The sequence below is a fragment of the Oncorhynchus keta genome, chromosome 34 (assembly GCF_023373465.1).
Source record: "Oncorhynchus keta strain PuntledgeMale-10-30-2019 chromosome 34, Oket_V2, whole genome shotgun sequence".
Lineage (NCBI taxonomy): Eukaryota > Metazoa > Chordata > Actinopteri > Salmoniformes > Salmonidae > Oncorhynchus > Oncorhynchus keta.
Window position 1 is genome coordinate 19,827,599 of NC_068454.1, and position 21,416 is coordinate 19,849,014.

The 21,416-nt window shown below is 49.4% G+C and overlaps 1 protein-coding gene across 1 annotated transcript in view; it reads right to left on the reverse strand.

Annotated features, from left to right (window-relative positions):
- Window positions 1–21,416, reverse strand: part of LOC118377112 (immunoglobulin superfamily member 3-like) — a 172,428-nt gene that overhangs the window by 137,508 nt on the left and 13,504 nt on the right. The window contains exon 2 of the mRNA XM_052493367.1: window positions 2,354–2,731. Coding sequence (XP_052349327.1) covers window positions 2,354–2,731 — 378 coding nt within the window. The remainder of the gene's footprint in view (window positions 1–2,353; window positions 2,732–21,416) is intronic.

Genomic DNA, 21,416 nt, shown 5'->3' on the forward strand with positions numbered 1-21,416 from the left:
CGCACACTCAGACACGCACACACAGACACGTACACACAGACACGTACACACAGACACGTACACACAGACACGCACACGCACACAGAAACAGACACGCACACACAGACACGCACCACAGACACGCACACACAGACACGCACACACAGACACGCACACACAGACACGCACAGACACGCACACACAGACACGTACACAGACACGCACACTCAGACACGCACACACAGACACGTACACACAGATGACACGTACACACAGACACGCACACACAGAACGCACACACAGACACGCACACACAGACACGCACACACTGGTGTATGGAACAAACACACAGACACGCACACACATACAAACACACAGAGACACGCACACACAGACACGCACACACAGACACGCACACACAGACACGCACACACAGACACGCACACACAGACCACACAGACACACACACACAGACACGCACACACAGACACGCACACACAGACACGCACACACAGACACGCACACACAGACACACACACACAGACACACACACACAGACACGCACACACAGACACGCACACACAGACACGCACACTCAGACACAGACACACAGACACACACACACAGACACGCACACACAGACACGCACACACAGACACGCACACTCAGACACGCACACACAGACACGCACACTCAGAAACGTACACACAGACACGTACACACTGGTGTATGGAACAAACACACAGACAGGCTGGTACGTCCACACTCCGAAAGTCAAAAAAGTTACTAATATTTTGAATTTATTTCCAGTTATTTTCAATAACTTGTTGGTGCTTTGATGAGTTGATTAGAAATTGGGCGCCAGTTTGTTCAGCTAGCCCACGCCACACAGTCACATGTAGACTCATGTCTCATTAGAAAAGATGTGACAGACACACAGTGTGGTATCATCTTTCTGAACAATCAGCCACACACACGGCCCAGGTGATATATTCTACTGCACACACAATAGACACACCTCACTCAAACAACGATGATAAAGTATCGGACTTGCCAGGTGCGCTGCAGATAACCTTCCCCAGGGGACAGAGAGGATACATTGTTCTACTTGCATAAATCAGTCTCACAGAGCCAATTGTGACAGAGAGGACACTGATCACTGTGTCACTGTCCTTTACTTAGCAACCACATTGATTACTCAGTTTTCCTCCTATCAACTTATATCCCCCACTTATCCCTCCCACTCTCACTCTCTCCAATACTTCCTCCTATTCTCTGATTAGATAGCCAACTTCCCTCCTGTCCTGTGACATGACTGGTGAGATACACACTTCCTACTTCGAGACGAGAATGTTCTTTGTTCCCAAACAGAACTGATACAGAGAGAGGGTGAGAGAAAAATAAGGAGTTTGAGAGAGAGTGAAAGAGGGGGAGGCAGTGGGTAGAAGACAGGGTATTGCGTATCCGGACGCGTGCAGCTGCTGAGAGACGGGGATGAGGGGAGGGAGGGAAGAGAACCCTGTAACATCCCCCTGACCATGGGGAACTGGGCTAAGATTATAGACACAGAGAGGGGCTCATATAACACCGCCCCCCCCCCAGACACACACTCTATAAATACAGTATGTTATCAGCAGCACCATTTTGCAGTGCTTTACGCCTGAGCCTTGCCCCACATTCAAAGCATACCGTGCATACTGCTGCAAGGCCACCAATATACTATAGTTAGTACAGGGGCTTTTACGCTGCTGCCCCACCCAACACATATTCAGAGGGAAATGATAAAAAATACTGATAAATATAAGTCTGGGTCTATTAAGCAATGTACACCCGGCTAACAGTGACAAACTAAAATCAGATATAATGGCACACCAACTACACTTCATTAGTCTATCAACTCTCACACTGGCATACTGTGTGACTATTAACATAACTCCCATGAGCGCCTGGCGTGACCTCTGACCCCTATCTCAGTGCAAGGTCACCAGCATCAGGGATGAAGGCATGACGGGAACCAGATTCCGACCTGGGAGCGGAATTCTCAACCATACCAGCTGTGTGTGTGTGTGTGTGTGTGTGTGTGTGTGTGTGTGTGTGTGTGTGTGTGTGTGTAACAGAGGAACAGATGCTGGTGACAGACACACACAAACACACACAGAGTGTGCTAATAAAACAACGCACAGAGGGAGGGGATGTGGCAGTGAGAGTGGGGCGAGGCACGACTTTCCCTGACCAAAGACTCGCTGATCCAGCCAGCCACACCCTCAATGACTAGGCCTACCCCATCTAAAATAAGTCCCTGATTACAGGGGAACAATGAAAAGGGGATAGTGTGCCATTTACAACACAGCCGTGTGATGTAACATGGACTCACCGGTGAGATTGGTGCGGGCGCTGTAGGAGCCGAGGTACTGTCCGTCTGTGTTGGGGGTGTAACACTCAAACAGCCCCTGGTCTCTGGCCTGGACCTTGGTGATGTGGAGCAGGGCTGAGTCCCTGGTCAGCCTCTCTACCCAGATCTCCTTACTGTTGACCCTCTGGGCGTACACCGCGTACGCATAGTTGGACTGGGCCGTGCTCACGATGCGGATCTCGCGGTCGGGCACCGAGGTCAGGTACATGGACCACTCAAAGTCCTGCTCCACGCCCTCCTTGTAACCAGTCACGTTGCACCAGATGGTCACGTGACTGCCCTCCGTCCGTACAAGTGGTCCGCTCTGAACGGTCACCACCCTTTGGGCCATGCTCACGCCTGATAGGGGGGCGAGGAGGAGACAGAAGGAGAGGGGGAGACAGTAGGAGAGGGGGAGACAGAAGGAGAGGGGGAGACAGAAGGAGAGGGGGAGATAGTAGGAGAGGGGGAGACAGTAGGAGAGGGGGAGACAGAAGGAGAGGGGAAGACAGTAGGAGAGGGGGAGACAGAAGGAGAGGCGGAGACAGAAGGAGAGGGGGAGACAGAAGGAGAGGGTAGACAGAAGGAGAGGGGGAGATAGTAGGAGAGGGGGAGACAGTAGGAGAGGGGGAGACAGTAGGAGAGGGGAAGACAGTAGGAGAGGGGGAGACAGAAGGAGAGGCGGAGACAGAAGGAGAGGGGGAGACAGAAGGAGAGGGTAGACAGAAGGAGAGGGAGAGACAGAAGGAGAGGGGGAGACAGAAGGAGAGGGGGAGACAGAAGGAGAGGGAGAGACAGAAGGAGAGGGAGAGACAGAAGGAGAGGGGGAGACAGAAGGAGAGGGGGAGACAGGAGAGGGGGAGACAGAAGGAGAGGGGGAGACAGAAGGAGAGGGGGAGACAGAAGGAGAGGGAGAGACAGAAGGAGAGGGAGAGACAGAAGGAGAGGGGGAGACAGTAGGAGAGGGGGAGACAGAAGGAGAGGGAGAGACAGAAGGAGAGGGGGAGACAGTAGGAGAGGGGGAGACAGAAGGAGAGGGGGAGACAGAAAGAACATTAGTTACAAAACTGCTGTTAAAACATTTTGCATCCTGGGAGCTTCAGTTCCAGCACTCTCCCAAGATGAACAGAGTCAACATGACAGGTCCACTCAGTGTCCTGAAGAAAGCCCTGTAGTGCCAGACAGTCTACTCACACAGCCTATCATTAGAACAGCTGTAAAAGACAAGAGGTCAGTGGCAGGTTGTTAAAACACTGACAAGCAGCCCATGAACCATACATTACCGGGTTGAGGAGGTCACGCTCTACACACACACACACACACACGACAGGGGGTGATACTGTGTAATACAAGGATGCTATTTCAGTTCTTGGTGGAGGACATGGATGTCTGTAAACATCTGTGTTCAGTTTCAGCTGGGGAAGATCACAGTACAGTCCAGACACACCATTGAGAGAACATAGAGCAGACAACACATAAAATCACAAACACACACACACACCGCAGACAGAGGTGGACAAGACACTGCCTCCTGTCTGAATGAACAACTGGGGAACACAGCAGTGTGTGTGTGTGTGTGTGTGTGTGTGTGTGTGTGTGTGTGTGTGTGTGTGTGTGTGTGTGTGTGTGTGTGTGTGTGTGTGTGTGTGTGTGTGTGTGTGTGTGTGTGTGTAACAGAGTGGATGAGAGTCTGAGAGGATGTGTGTCTGTAGACACAATGGACTGCATTAATATTTCAATAACTTCCTCTCTCCCTTGTTCCAACATCCTCTCTCCATCTCAGTAATTTCTCTCACACTTTCATTCTCCCCTTTTTTTAACTGTCATGACTGCGTGTGTGTGTTGCCTATAAAAGGTTATCTAGTTGAAAATCAACAAACCTCAGTGATTACTCAGTGAGTCGGCAAAATGAGAGAAAATGGACAACATTTATTTCTGTGTGTGTGTGTAATATGTGTGCGTTTGGGTTTGCTTCTGTTTTCCTCATCTTGTTTCCATCCTTCCTGAGCTTGGTGTTGTGATCCTTTGTCTTTTCTTCCCATTTGGCCTCATGAAAGAGTTACATATGTCTGATTTCTTTCCAGTTTAAATGGATTTCAATTCAATAAGAACAGCTTTCAGAAAAAAAATATATCAAAATGTATCACTTCACATATCCAATAGACCCCAATAAGATAGATCTGCCCATGAATGTACAGGCAGGAGATTTAAACACAGCCCCTTAAATTGATAGAGAGAGAGAGAGAGAGAGAGAGAGAGAGAGAGAGAGAGAGAGAGAGAGAGAGAGAGAGAGAGAGAGAGAGAGAGAGAGAGAGAGAGAGAGAGAGACACACACACACAGAGACAGAGAGAGAAAGAGAGACACCGAAATAGAGAGAGGACCAGCCAGAGAGAGAGGGGGATGCCTCCAGGAACTAACCCATCTTGTCAAAATAATCTTCAATAAATGTGTGATCATGGAATAAGTCACTGGTTTGAAATTGAGAAGTTGTTGTCGTCGCCCTACATTTATCTGTAGAGCGTTGGACGAGTAACCGGAAGGTTGCGAGTTCAAACCCCCGAGCTGACAAGGTACAAATCTGTCGTTCTGCCCCTGAACAGGCAGTTAACCCACTGTTCCCAGGCCGTCATTGAAAATAAGAATTTGTTCTTAACTGACTTGCCTGGTTAAATAAAGGTAAAATAAAATCAAATAAATCTGTTCCCCTCTTTCTGTCCTCTCTCTTGCACTCTCTGTGGCTGTGTTGGCTCTCAGTGAGACATTATATAGTGGAGCATTAGTGACCAGGGCACCGTTCAGTCTGACCATATACAGCTCACAGTCATGGTCCTGTATCATTGATGCTCACATTACTGCTGCCCTGGTCCTGCATCACTGATGCTCACATTACTGCTACCCTGGCCCTGTATCACTGATGTTGACATTACTGCTGCCCTGGTCCTGTATCACTGATGTTCACATTACTGCTGCCCTGGTCTTGTATCACTGATGTTGACATTACTGCTGCCCTGGTCCTGTATCACTGATGTTCACATTACTGCTGCCCTGGTCCTGTATCACTGATGCTCACATTACTGCTGCCCTGGTCCTGTATCACTGATGCTCACATTACTGCTGCCCTGGTCCTGTATCACTGATGCTCACATTACTGCTGCCCTGGTCTTGTATCACTGATGCTCACATTACTGCTGCCCTGGTCCTGCATCATTGATGCTCACATTACTGCTGCCCTGGTCCTGCATCACTGATGCTCACATTACTGCTGCCCTGGTCCTGTATCACTGATGCTCACATTACTGCTGCACTGGTCCTGTATCACTGATGTTGACATTACTGCTGCCCTGGTCCTGTATCACTGATGTTCACATTACTGCTGCCCTGGTCCTGTATCACTGATGTTCACATTACTGCTGCCCTGGTCCTGTATCACTGATGCTCACATTACTGCTGCCCTGGTCCTGTATCACTGATCATGATTATGCTGCCCTGGTCCTGTATCACTGATGTTCACATTACTGCTGCCCTGGTCCTGTATCACTGATGTTCACATTACTGCTGCCCTGGTCCTACATCACTGATGTTCACATTACTGCTGCCCTGGTCCTGTATCACTGATGTTCACATTACTGCTGCCCTGGTCCTGTATCACTGATGTTCACATTACTGCTGCCCTGGTCCTGTATCACTGATGCTCACATTACTGCTGCCCTGGTCCTGTATCACTGATGTTCACATTACTGCTGACCTGGTCCTGCATCACTGATGTTCACATTACTGCTGCCCTGGTCCTGTATCACTGATGTTCACATTACTGCTGCCCTGGTCCTGTATCACTGATGTTCACATTACTGCTGCCCTGGTCCTGTATCACTGATGCTCACATTACTGCTGCCCTGGTCCTGTATCACTGATGTTCACATTACTGCTGCCCTGGTCCTGTATCACTGATGTTCACATTACTGCTGCCCTGGTCCTGTATCACTGATGTTCACATTACTGCTGCCCTGATCCTGTATCACTGATCATGATTAGGCTGCCCTGGTCCTGTATCACTGATGTTCACATTACTGCTGCCCTGGTCCTGTATCACTGATGTTCACATTACTGCTGCCCTGATCCTGTATCACTGATCATGATTAGGCTGCCCTGGTCCTGTATCACTGATGTTCACATTACTGCTGCCCTGGTCCTGTATCACTGATGTTCACATTACTGCTGCCCTGGTCCTGTATCACTGATCATGATTAGGCTGCCCTGGTCCTGTATCACTGATGTTCACATTACTGCTGCCCTGGTCCTGTATCACTGATCATGATTAGGCTGCCCTGGTCCTGTATCACTGATGTTCACATTACTGCTGCCCTGGTCCTGTATCACTGATCATGATTAGGCTGCCCTGGTCCTGTATCACTGATGTTCACATTACTGCTGCCCTGGTCCTGTATCACTGATGTTCACATTACTGCTGCCCTGGTCCTGTATCACTGATGTTCACATTACTGCTGCCCTGGTCCTGTATCACTGATCACTGCTGCCCTGGTCCTGTATCACTGATGTTCACATTACTGCTGCCCTGGTCCTGTGATTATCACTGATGTTCACATTACTGCTGCCCTGGTCCTGTATCACTGATGTTGATTAGGCTGCCCTGGTATCACTGATGTATCACTGATGTTCTGTATCACTGATGTTCACATTACTGCTGCCCTGGTCCTGTATCACTGATCATGATTAGGCTGCTGCCCTGGTCCTGTATCACTGATGATTAGGCTGCCCTGGTCCTGTATCACTGATGATGTATCACTGATGTTACTGCTGCCCTGGTCCTGTATCACTGATGTGCTGCCCTGGTCCTGTATTATCATGATTGCTGCCCTGGTCCTGTATCACTGATGTTCACATTACTGCTGCCCTGGTCCTGTATCACTGATGTTCACATTACTGCTGCCCTGGTCCTGTATCACTGATGTTCACATTACTGCTGCCCTGGTCCTGTATCACTGATCATGATTAGGCTGCCCTGGTCCTGTATCACTGATGTTCACATTACTGCTGCCCTGGTCCTGTATCACTGATCATGATTAGGCTGCCCTGGTCCTGTATCACTGATCATGATTAGGCTGTCCTGGTCCTGTATCACTGATGCTCACTTTATTGATCATGATTAGGCTGCTGCTACTCATACTGTTTGAGCACGAAACTATTATTTACCTTCCCCACCCATCCCATTCTGTCAGGCTCTGCCCTGGTCCTGTATCACTGATGTTCACATTACTGCTGCCCTGGTCCTGTATCACTGATGTTCACATTACTGCTGCCCTGGTCCTCACGTTCGCATTCTCTACCTGGTCTCTCCTCATCACATTACCCTCTAGCCTGTATCCATGATTACTGCTGCCCTGGTCCTGTATCACTGATCATGATTAGGCTCTCCTGGTCCTGTATCACTGATGTTCACATTACTGCTGCCCTGGTCCTGTATCACTGATGTTCACATTACTGCTGCCCTGGTCCTGTATCACTTCACATTCCTGGTCTATCACTCTGTTCACATTACTCTCTCCTCATACACCCTCCTGGTCCTCCCTCCCTCTCGTCACTCTCTACCTCTCTCCTCATACACCCTCTAGCCTCCCTCCCTCTCGTCACTCTCCTCATACACCCTCTAGCCTCCCTCCCTCTCGTCACTCTCTACCTCTCTCCTCATACACCCTCTAGCCTCCCTCCCTCTCGTCACTCTCTACCTCTCTCCTCATACACCCTCTAGCCTCCCTCCCTCTCGTCACTCTCCTCATACACCCTCTAGCCTCCCTCCCTCTCGTCACTCTCTACCTCTCTCCTCATACACCCTCTAGCCTCCCTCCCTCTCGTCACTCTCTACCTCTCTCCTCATACACCCTCTAGCCTCCCTCCCTCTCGTCACTCTCCTCATACACCCTCTAGCCTCCCTCCCTCTCGTCACTCTCCTCATACACCCTCTAGCCTCCCTCCCTCTCGTCACTCTCTACCTCTACACCCTCTAGCCTCCTCCCTCCTCATACACCCTCTAGCCTCCCCTCCCTCTCCTCACTCTCTAGCCTCCCTCCCTCTCTCATACACCCTCTAGCCTCTAGCCTCCCCCCTCTCGTCACTCTCCTCATACACCCTCTAGCCTCCCTCCCTCTCCTCCCTCTCTACCTCTCTCCTCATACACCCTCTAGCCTCCCTCCCTCTCGTCACTCTCTACCTCTCTCCTCATACACCCTCTAGCCTCCCTCCCTCTCGTCCTCTCTACCTCTCTCCTCATACACCCTCTAGCCTCCCTCCCTCTCGTCACTCTCTACCTCTCTCCTCATACACCCTCTAGCCTCCCTCCCTCTCGTCACTCTCTACCTCTCTCCTCATACACCCTCTAGCCTCCCTCCCTCTCGTCACTCTCTACCTCTCTCCTCATACACCCTCTAGCCTCCCTCCCTCTTGTCACTCTCCTCATACACCCTCTAGCCTCCCTCCCTCTCGTCACTCTCTACCTCTCTCCTCATACACCCTCTAGCCTCCCTCCCTCTCGTCACTCTCTACCTCTCTCCTCATACACCCTCTAGCCTCCCTCCCTCTCGTCACTCTCTACCTCTCTCCTCATACACCCTCTAGCCTCCCTCCCTCTCGTCACTCTCTACCTCTCTCCTCATACACCCTCTAGCCTCCCTCCCTCTCGTCACTCTCTACCTCTCTCCTCATACACCCTCTAGCCTCCCTCCCTCTCGTCACTCTCTACCTCTCTCCTCATACACCCTCTGGCCTCCCTCCCTCTCGTCACTCTCTACCTCTCTCCTCATACACCCTCTAGCCTCGCTCCCTCTCGTCACTCTCTACCTCTCTCCTCATACACCCTCTAGCCTCCCTCCCTCTCGTCACTCTCTACCTCTCTCCTCATACACCCTCTAGCCTCCCTCCCTCTCGTCACTCTCTACCTCTCTCCTCATACACCCTCTAGCCTCCCTCCCTCTCGTCACTCTCTACCTCTCTCCTCATACACCCTCTAGCCTCCCTCCCTCTTGTCACTCTCTACCTCTCTCCTCATACACCCTCTAGCCTCGCTCCCACTCGTCAGTCTCTACCCCTCTCCTCATACACCCTCCATCCTCACTACCCCTTCTCCATTCTTTCTCACTCCCTCCAGTCTCTCTTCCCTGTTTCTCTCTTTCAGATTCCTGTCTCTCCTCTGTGCCTCGCGGTTCTCTGCGTCTTTTCAGGCAGGGTTTAAGCGGCTCTGTGATACTTCAAAGCAGCACGGCGCTCTGCAGGCTGTTTTGAGAGGCTGACAATGACATACCAAAACCTCCAGAATTCTAACTGATCACTCCATCCCTCCAACCTAATCCCTCTGTACCCACTATCTGGCTGTCTCTTCACCTCTGGCTGCCTCTTCACCTCTGGCTGCCTCGTCTTTATCACTAACTGCCCCTGGAACTGCTTGCGTTCATCTATAAGCCTTATATAGCTGTGTCTCTACCCCTCTGACAGCTCTGTCTGTCTGTCAGTCATCCTCTCAAGTCTGTTCTCTGTTCAGGCGAAGGCAGGTAGTCACACATTCTTGCAGGCAATGACACTAAAAAGCTTTGAAACATCAACTAACATGTGCACACACATGCACTAAAAGAGGAAGCTGTAAAGAGGATTATATTGGTAGAGGGGGGGTTATACACTAATCCAATCATTTGTGGCTGGTGTCTTATCCACAGTGAAAGCATCATCTCACAGAACTGTACTGTTAACACTCACACACCACCGACTTACTCCAACCCTCACAGGATAATCTTACACACACACACACACACACACACACACACACACACACACACACACACACACACACACACACACACACACACACACACACACACACACACACACACACACACACACACACACACACACACACACACGTTACGGCTGATCATATTTGAAGCCACATATCTTTTGTCACTCTGCTGGCATCAGTGGAGCCATAAGATGGTCCCGCTATCTCTCTCTCCTCCCTCAAGTAAAATTGGTCACGTTTCCTAATACAACAGGTGTAGACTAACAGTGAAATATTTACTTATGAGCCCTTCTCTACAATGCAGAGCGAAAAATATATGTATTTTTCTATATGAATAAATACACAATGTGTAACAATAACTTGGCTATATACACAGGGTAGCAGTACATAGATCCCTGGCCATCATCCCTCACTATGGCCAGGTGAATCTATTTCTGTCACAGAATGGACCACACCACGGACTAATGATTACAACACAATCCCAGTCCCGTCTCAACTGCTCCACCAAACACTTCTAAGAACAATTAGAAGAAATGTGGGGTAAAGGCAACTGGAGGCAGTGTGAAAAAGGAATATATTATTATAGAACAGAGATAAATAAATAAATCAATGGGCTCTGCCTCAATCAGTGTCCTCAATCTCTCAACAGGGAGCCTCAGTCTCATCTGAAAGATCTGGAATACTGTGAACATTCTCAGACAGAGAGAGGGGGAGGGAGAGAGGGATGGGTGGATGGATGATAGAAAGAGGGGGGATGAAGAGAAGGAGAAAGAGCAAAGAGAGGCCAAAAAGTCTCCAGGGTGCTACATGATGAAGGCACACTGAAACGTGATACGTTTACTTCACTGTGTGCATATGTAAGTCTCACACTAGACTTGGGTTAAACCTTCTCCAAAATCAATCTGCCTCCCTCTCCCTATGGATCCCCTCAACATCATGCCCCTTTAACACCCATTAACACAGAGAAAGAGAGTGTGAGAGAACGAAAGAGGGAGGGAGGGAGGGAGGGAGGGAGGGAGGGAGAGCAAAGGGTGATTTTCATTTGAAAGAAATGGACCATGTCAGGCATCAATTCATTTCAGAGGACTGCAGAAGAAAGTCCTATTTCTCTCCATATTACATTTATATGGCCCTGGGTCCATATTAAGACGGCTCTTACATTACATCTATCCTTTCACCAGCACTACTCTGTGAGAAGCTGTGATGGAGACGGACAGGCAGGCAGGGACAGACAGACTCTCTCCGAGTCAGTATGGCACACACACACACACACACACACACACACACACACACACACACACACACACACACACACAGCATACAGTGGAGAAGTGAGCGTAAAGCCAGGTGTACACAACTTTCTAAATCCTAATATCTGTCACGGTTTTCATGTGGTGAAGGAGAGTCAGACCAAACTGCAGCGTGTATATTGCGATCCATGTTTAATCACACAACGTAACACGAATCCAAAACACAAACTCTACAAAACAATAAATGTAATGAAAACCGAAACAGCCTAAACTGGTGCAAACTAACACAGAATAAGGACGTCAAGACACTCAGGACAATCACCCACAATACAACCAAAGAATATGGCTGCCTAAATATGGCTCCCAATCAGAGACAATGATAAACACCTGCCTCTGATTGAGAACCACTTCAGACAGCCATAGACTAACCTAGAACACCCCACTAAGCTACAATCCCACTATCTACACACCACATACAAAAACCCATGTCACACCCTGGTCTGACCAAATACATGAAGAAAAACACAAAATACTACGACCAGGGCGTGACAGAACCCCCCCCCCCCCTAAGGTGCGGACTCCCGAACGCACCTCAAATCAATAGGGAGGGTCCGGGTGGGCGTCTGTCCATGGTGGCGGCTCCGGCGGGGGACGTGGACCCCACTTCACAATTGTCTTAGTCCCCTCTCCTCGCGTCCCTGGATAGACCACCCTCGCCGCCGACCATGGCCTAGTAGTCCTCACCCAGAACCCCACTGGACTGAGGAGCAGATCGGGACTGAAGGACAGCTCGGGACTGAGGCAGCTCGGGACTGAGGGGAAGCTCGGGAGTGAGAGAAAGCTCGGGAGTGAGAGAGAGCTCGGGAGTGAGAGAAAGCTCGGGAGTGAGAGAAAGCTCGGGAGTGAGAGAAAGCTCGGGAGTGAGAGAAAGCTCGGGAGTGAGAGGAAGCTCGGGAGTGAGAGGAAGCTCGGGAGTGAGAGGAAGCTCAGGAGTGAGAGGAAGCTCAGGCATGTTGATGGATCTACCAGATCCTGGCTTGCTGGTGGTTCCGGCAGATCCTGGCTGACTGGCGGATCCTGGCTGACTGGCGGATCTGGCAGATCCTGGCTGACTGGCGGATCCTGGCTGACTGGCGGATCCTGGCCGACTGGCGGAACCCTGGCCGACTGGCGGATCCTGGCCGACCCTGGCCGACTGGCGGATCCTGGCCGATTGGTGGATCCTGGCCGACGGGCACTTCTGGCGGATCCTGGCTGACTAGCAGATCTGGCAGATCCTGGCCGACTGGCGGATCCTGGCCGACTGGCGGATCCTGGCCGACTGGCGGATCCTGGCCGACTGGCGGATCCTGGCCGACGGGCACTTCTGGCGGATCCTGGCTGACGGGCTCTGGCGCCTCTGGGCTGAGGGGCTCTGGCGCCGGACAGGCGGGAGACTCCGGCAGCGGCGCCGGACAGGCGGGAGACTCCGGCAGCGGCGCCGGACAGGCGGGAGACTCCGGCAGCGCTGGAGAGGAGAAAGGCTCCGACAGCGCAGGAGAGGCGAGGCGCACTGTAGGCCTGATGCGTGGTGCTGGCACTGGTGGTACTGGGCCGAGGACACGCACAGGAAGCCTGGTGCGGGGAGCTGCTACCGGAGGGCTGGGGTGTGGAGGTGGTACTGGATAGACCGGACCGTGCAGGCGCACTGGAGCTCTTGAGCACCGAGCCTGCCCAACCTTACCTGGTTGAATACTCTCGGTCGCCCTGCCAGTGCGGCAAGGTGGAATAGCCCGTACTGGGCTATGTAGGCGAACCGGAGACACCGAGCGCAAGGCTGGTGCCATGTAAGCCGGCCCAAGGAGACGCACTGGGGACCAGATGCGTAGAGCCGGCTTCATGGCATTTGGCTCGACGCTCAATCTAGCCCGGCCGATACGCGGAGCTGGAATATACCACACCGGGCTATGCACCCGCACTGGGGACACCGTGCGCACCACTGCATAACACGGTGCCTGTCCGGTCTCTCTAGCTCCCCGGTAAGCACACGGAGTTTGCGCAGGTCTCCTACCTGGCGTTGCCATACTCCCTGTAAGCACCCCCGCCAATACATTTTTGGGGCTGATTCCGGGGCTTCCGTCCGCGCCGTCGTGCTTGCTTCGCCAACCTCATTCTCCTATAACCTTCCGCGCACTGCTCCATCGAATCCCAGGCGGGTTCCGGCACTCTCCCTGGGTCGACCGCCCACCTGTCTATCTCCTCCCAAGAAGTATAGTCCATACTGTACTCCTCTTTGGGCTGCTCCTGTTTCCTCTTCTCCTGCTGCACCTTTGGGCGGCTACACTCCCCTGGTTTAGCCCAGGGTCCTCTCCCGTCAAGGATTTCCTCCCATGTCCAGAAATCCTTAATACGCAGCTCCTCTTTGGGCTGCTCCTACCTGTTGACACGCTGCTTGGTCCGTTTATGGTGGGTGATTCTGTCACGGTTTTCATGTGGTGAAGGAGACTCGGACCAAACTGCAGCGTGTATATTGCGATCTATGTTTAATCACACAACGTAACACGAATCCAAAACACAAACTCTACAAAACAATAAACGTAATGAAAACCGAAACAGCCTAAACTGGTGCAAACTAACACAGAGTAAGGACGTCAAGACACTCAGGACAATCACCCACAATACAACCAAAGAATATGGCTGCCTAAATATGGCTCCCAATCAGAGACAATGATAAACACCTGCCTCTGATTGAGAACCACTTCAGACAGCCATAGACTCTCCTAGAACACCCCACTAAGCTACAATCCTACTAAGCTACACACCACATACAAAAACCCATGTCACACCCTGGCCTGACCAAATACATAAAGAAAAACACAAAATACTTTGACCAGGGCGTGACAATATCGCTGAGCCTCGCACATTAAACCACTGTCTTTCCTGTAGTTTGTTGTTGTGCCAACGTAGGGGTGGTGCGCACACTAAACGATGTGGCACAGACATTTTGAATTGAATAACATTGCTTGTGAACTTCAGAGCTCGAACAATTTGACACTTTGGCTTTGGTTAAAGGCAAGTACAAACACATACTAGTTGTAGTCATGGCTCCTGCTGGAGAGTCTGCATTCTGGGTGATGTGAACCATCATCATCTCACTGCATTCTGGGTGATGTGAACCATCATCATCTCACTGCATTCTGGGTGATGTGAACCATCATCATCTCACTGCATTCTGGGTGATGTGAACCACCATCATCTCACTGCATTCTTCTCTGGCGAGCTCTCATTGGCTATTGCTGATCACCGTTCTCAAAACGTGTTGTTGCACACCTCACACTACAAGAACATTGCAGATTTTGTGCCGATTAAATAAAAAATGTTTGAACATTTTGGGACGTCTGAAACTGCTCAAAAATGAGATTGAGTCTTAAAATGAGCATCGGTGATGGCCGCGAGCCCCAAGTAGGGAATGACATGGGGATTTTGTCACTGATCTCAAAAACTTGTCTGGGACAGCTAAAATGGGGCCAAAATCATGTTGTGTACACCCGGCTTAAGAGAGAGTAAGAGGTGGCCTCCCGGGTGGCGCAGTGGTCTACGGCTCTCCATCGCAGTGCTGTCTGTGCCACCAGAGACTCTGGGTTCGAGCCCAGGCTCTGTCGCAGCCAGGCCACGACCGGGAGGTCCATGGGGCGACGCACAATTGGCCTCGTCCGGGTTAGGGAGGGTTTGGCCGGTAGTGATATCGGTAGTGATATCCTTGTCTCATCACGCCCTAGCAACTCCTGTGGTGGGCCGGGCACAGTGCACGCTAACCAGGTTGCCAGGTGTTTCCTCCGACACATTGGTGCAGCTGGCTTCCGGGTTGGATGCACGCAGTGTTAAGAAGCAGTGCGGCTTAGTTGGGTTGTGTTTCGGAGGACACATGGCTTTTGACCTTCGTCTCTCCCGAGCCTGTACGGGAGTTGTAGCGATGAGACAAGATAGTAAAATACTAACAAGACAAATGGATACCACGAAATTGGGGAGAAAAGGGGGTAAAATTCAACAACAAAAAAAGAGAGAGTAGGAGATGAGATCTCAACTTTAGCCTTTATCATCCACATCCACCTGAGTGGTAATAATCATGTCTATCAGGGTCTGGAAGTAATGTCCTGGGTCCACCTGCCAAGTTGGCCAGGGAATGTTCCCTACCTGCCAAAGAAACTCACCCAGGTGGTACAGAGGCAGCTAAAAGCTAGGGGAAAAATGTATGTAAATTCACGTGTGAAAAAATTATGCCCCTTTTTAAAAAATCAACCACACAACTTTACCCTTATCAAAACCCTGAAAATACTAGCCTAATTGACATCTGTTCCCAGAGATTTGGAAGAGAGAGAGGCCATAGGTATGGCAAAGCTGTAAATGGGCATTATGTGGGTTTATGAGGAAGCCAAACGATCACAATCCAACTGAGATATCTCAGCCGCAGAGTTTCTAAACCAAGAGGCGCAGCATCGTGAGACATCTGGAAAGCTAGCGAAGCAGACACGGCAGACCGGACCAGACCAGTTTGAGAAGTCAATGGGAGAAGTAAAACAAATATTCCTCAAAATCTACTGGCAGAACAAAGATTGGAGCAAATGTCACTTCCTATCGAGTGGCTCCCAAAACTCCCATGAAGTTCTGCGACCCAAGTTGCAACTGACTGGCCTAGTTAAATAAAGGTTAAATTGACAAATAAATGAATGGGGATCCTAATAAAATATATTCTAAATAAAAAACATACTTTATAGTATTTTGCGTGTGTGTGACTGTGCAGCAGTGCTTGATGTTCATTGTACCCTCTGGCTGCTGTCTCTGTTCTTGCTCAGAGGTTGGACCTCAGCCACAACGCAACTGGTTATCAAAACTCATCCTCAGCCTTTCTCTCCCTCTCCTTCTCTCATCTATCCTTCCTTTATTTTTCTTGCCCCCCTTTTCGCTATACCCTTGTCTTTCCCCCATTTCCTCTCTGTGCACCATGTTGAGATAAGGTAATAGCAGACATGATGATCTGGTCCTCTCTCTCAGCCTGGCCTTGTTGGTGGCTGCAGTAAGCCGGAGGGGGCGAGAGGGAGGGACTGGGGATTGCTCAACGAACTGAAATGACTGAGCTGAAACACAGGCCCTTTCCCCCTCAGCCTATCTCCCTCCATTTGTCTCTCTTTCTGCCTGTGTATGTCTTCTTCTTTCTCGCTGTTTATTTCCTTCCCTCTCCGTTTCCCCTCTCCATTAGCTCAGAAACAGGCTGTAATGGTTAGGGGTGAGGGTTAGTAGTCAGTCAACACAGTGCTCTGCCGGCTTGTCTTTCACTGGCCTGTGATGTTGGGTAAATAACACAGTGTTCTGCCGGCTTGTCTTTAACTGGCCTGTGATGTTGGGTAAATAACACAGTGTTCTGCCAGCTTGTCTTTAACTGGCCTGTGATGTTGGGTAAATAACACAGTGCTCTGCCGGCTTGTCTTTAACTGGCCTGTGATGTTGGGTAAATAACACAGTGTTCTGCCGGCTTGTCTTTAACTGGCCTGTGATGTTGGGTAAATAACACAGTGCTCTGCCGGCTTGTCTTTAACTGGCCTGTGATGTTGGGTAAATAACACAGTGTTCTGCCGGCTTGTCTTTAACTGGCCTGTGATGTTGGGTAAATAACACAGTGTTCTGCCGGCTTGTCTTTAACTGGCCTGTGATGTTGGGTAAATAACACAGTGTTCTGCCGGCTTGTCTTTAACTGGCCTGTGATGTTGGGTAAATAACACAGCTTGTCTTTAACTGGCCTGTGATGTTGGGTAAATAACACAGTGTTCTGCCGGCTTGTCTTTAACTGGCCTGTGATGTTGGGTAAATAACCCAGTGCTCTGCCGGCTTGTCTTTAACTGGCCTGTGATGTTGGGTAAATAACACAGTGTTCTGCCGGCTTGTCTTTAACTGGCCTGTGATGTTGGGTAAATAACACAGTGCTCTGCCGGCTTGTCTTTAACTGGCCTGTGATGTTGGGTAAATAACACAGTGCTCTGCCGGCTTGTCTTTAACTGGCCTGTGATGTTGGGTAAATAACACAGTGCTCTGCCGGCTTATCTTTAACTGGCCTGTGATGTTGGGTAAATAACACAGTGTTCTGCCGGCTTGTCTTTCACTGGCCTGTGATGTTGGGTAAATAACACAGTGCTCTGCCGGCTTGTCTTTAACTGGCCTGTGATGTTGGGTAAATAACACAGTGTTCTGCCGGCTTGTCTTTAACTGGCCTGTGATGTTGGGTAAATAACACAGTGCTCTGCCGGCTTGTCTTTAACTGGCCTGTGATGTTGGGTAAATAACACAGTGTGCTGCTGGACTGCTCTGCTGTGGGCCTCAAGTGCTTTGAAGCTGGCTGTGAAAACACCCTCTCAGTCCCAAACTGAGGCTCAATCCTAATACCCCCGCCCCATCCTTATCCCTCCCCCTCATTTTCAAGTGCCCCTCGGTGTGACAGTGTCCCTCAAACTGAGCAACTATTGGTAGGGAGAGAACCCTTTAATTTTTTATTTTTTTATTTAACCTATTTAACTAGGCAAGCCAGTTAAGAATAAATTCTTATTTACAATGACAGCCAACCGGGGAACAGTGTGTTAACTGCCTTGTTCAGGGGCAGAATGACAGAATTTTAACCTCAGCTCAGGGATTCAACCCAGCAACCTTTCGGTTACTGGCCCAATGCTTTAATCACTAGGCTACCTACCGTAGCTGACCCCAATGGCGACAGATATTCTTATTGGGGTCCGACGCAACATAAAATACATTACAGACAAGACGACAATTTCCATACATTTAAAAACATTGACCTGTAGTGCGCATGTGTGTGTGATTCTGTGTGGGTGCATCTAACAGTTACACACACAATGCCTTCAGAAAGTATTCATACCCATTGGCATTTTGTTGGGTTACAACCTGAAATCAAAAATCGATTCTCACCCATCTACACCAAATACCCCATAATGACAAAGTGAAAACGTGTTTAGAAATGTTAGCAATTTATTGAAAATGATACACAGAAACCTTGTTTACACTGAACAAAAATATAAACACAACAATTTCAAAGATTTTACTGAGTTACAGTTCATATAAGGAAATCAGTCAATTGAAATAAATTAATTAGGCCCTAATCTATGGATTTCACATGACTGGGAATACAGATATGCATCTGTTGGTCACCGATACCTTAAAAAAAGATAGGAGCATGGATCAGAAAACCAGTCAGTATCTGGTATGACCACCATTTGCCTCAGGCAGCACGACACAACTCCTTCGCAAATAATTGATCAGGCTGCTGATAGTTAAATAGTTAACTAATTGCTACTCGGACTAACTATTTAGCAGTCTTACGGCATGGGGGAAGAAGCTGTTCAGGGTCCTGTTGATTCCAGACATGGTGCATCGGTACCGCTAGCTGTGCGATAGCAGAGAGAACAGTCTATGACTTGGGTGGCTGGAGTCTGACAATTCTTCTTTTAATTTTTCCACCTTTATTTGACCAGGTAAGTTAGTTGAGAACAAGTTCACATTTACAACTGTGACCTGGCCAAGATAAAGCAGTGCGAAAACAACAGAGTTACACATGGGATAAACAAACAAACAGTCAATAACACAATAGAAAAATCTATATATAGTGTGTGCAAAAGTAGTAAGATTAGGGAGGTAAGGAAATAAACAGGCCATAGTGGCGAAATAATTACAATTTAGCATTAACACTGGAGTGAGAGATGTGCAGATGATGATGTGCAAGTAAAGATCCTGGGGTGCAAAATAGCAAAAACAAATATATATGGGGATGAGGTAGTTGGATGGGCTATTTACAGATCGGTAAGCTTCTCTGGCAGCTGATGCTTGAAGTTAGTGAGGGAGATATGAGTCTCCAGTTTCAATGATTTTTGCAATTCGTTCCAGTCATTGGCAGCAGAGAACTGGAAGGAAATGTGGCCAACGAGGTGTTGGCTTTGGGGATGACCAGTGAAATGAGCTGAGATAAGCTGGGGATTTACCTAGCAAAGACTTATAGATGACCTGGAGCCAGTGGGTTTGGCGACGAATATGTAGTGAGGGCCAGCCAACGAGAGCATACAGGTCGCAGTGGTGGGTAGTATATGGGGATAGCACTGTGATAGACTACATGCAATTTGCTGAGTAGAGTGTTGGAAGCTATTTTGTAAATGACATCGCGGAAGTCAAGGATCAGTAGGATAGTCAGTTTTACGAGGGTATATTTGACAGCATGAGTGAAGGAGGCTTTGTTGCGAAATAGGAAGATGATTCTAGATTTAATTTTGGGTTGGAGATGCTTAATGTGGGTCTGGAAGGATAGTTTACAGTCTAACCAGACACCTAGGCATTTGTAGTTGTCCACATATTATAAGTCAGAACCGTCCAGAGTAGTGATGCTAGTCAGGTGCGGGCTGCGATCGGTTGAAGAACATGCATTTAGTTTTACTAGCATTTAAGAGCAGTTGGAGGCCACGGAAGAAGTGTTGTATGGCATTGAATCTCATTTGGAGGTTTGTTAACACAGTGTCCAAAGAAGGGCCAGTGTCCTCTGACACTGGCCTGGTATAAAAATCCTGGACGGCAGGGAGCTCGGCCCCAGTGATGTACTGGGCCAAACGCAAGTACCTTCTGTAGCACCTTGCGGTCAGATGCCAAGAAATTGACTTAGCAAGCGGAGATGCAGCCAGTCAAGATGCTCTCAATGGTGCAGCTGTATAACTTATTGAGGATCTGAGGGCCCATGCAAAACCTTCTCAGCCTCCTGAGGGGGAAGAGGCATTGCCATGCCCTCTTCACAACTGTGTTGGTGTGTGTGGATCATGATAATTGCTTAGTGATGTGGACACAGAGGAACTTGAAGCTCTTGACCTGCTCCACTACAACCCCATCAATGTGGATGGGGGAGTGCTTGGCCCTCCGTTTCATGTAGTCCATGATCAGCTCCTATGTATTGCTGACATTGAAGGAGTGGTTGTTGTCCTGGCACCACACTGCCAGATCTCTGACCTCCTCCCTGTGGGCAGTCTCATGTTGTCAGTGATCAGGCCTACCACCGTCATGTCGTCTGCAAACTTAATGATGGTGTTGAAATCGTGTGCGGCCACAGTTGTGGGTGAACAGGGAGTACAGGAGGGGACTAAACATGCACCCGAGGGTCCCCCGTGTTGCAGATCAGCATGGCGGATGTGTTGTTGCCTACCCTCACCACCTGGGGGAGGCCCGTCAGAATGTCCAGAATCCAGTTGCAGAGGGAAGTGTTTAATCACAGGGATCTCAGTTTAGTGAGGAGCTTGGAGGGTACTATGGTGTTAATCAATGAACAGCATTCTCACGTAGGTGTTCCTTTTGTCCATGTGGGAAAGGGAAGTGTGGAGGTCAATAGAGATTGTGTCATCTGTGGATCTGTTGGCGCAGTATGTTAATTGGAGTGTGTACAGGGTGTCTTGGATGATGCTGTCGATGTGAGCCATGACCAGCCTTTCAAAGCATTTAATTAATGGCTACAGATGTGAGCGCTACGGGGCGGTAGTCATTTAGACAGATTACTTTGCCGTTCTTGGGCACAGGGCTATTGTTGTCTGCTTGAAACGTAAGTATTACAGACTGGGTCAGGGAGAAGTTGAAAATGTCAGTGAAGAAACTTGCCAGCTGATCAGCGCATGCTCAGAGTAGGTTTTCTGATAATCCGTCTTGCCCTGAGGCCGTGTGAATGTTGACCTATTTAAAAGGTCTTACTCACATCGGCTATGGAGAGTGTGATCACACAGTCGTCCGGAACAGCTAGTGCTCTCATGCATGGTTCAGTGTTGCTAGCCACGAAGCGAGCATAGAAGGTATTTAGCTTGTCTGGTAGCCTTGTATCACTGGACAACTCGCGGCTGGGTTTCCCTTTGTAATCCATGATAGTTTGCAAGTCCTGCCATATCTGACGAGCATCTGAGCCGGTGTTGTGGAATTTGATATTGGTCCTGTATTGAC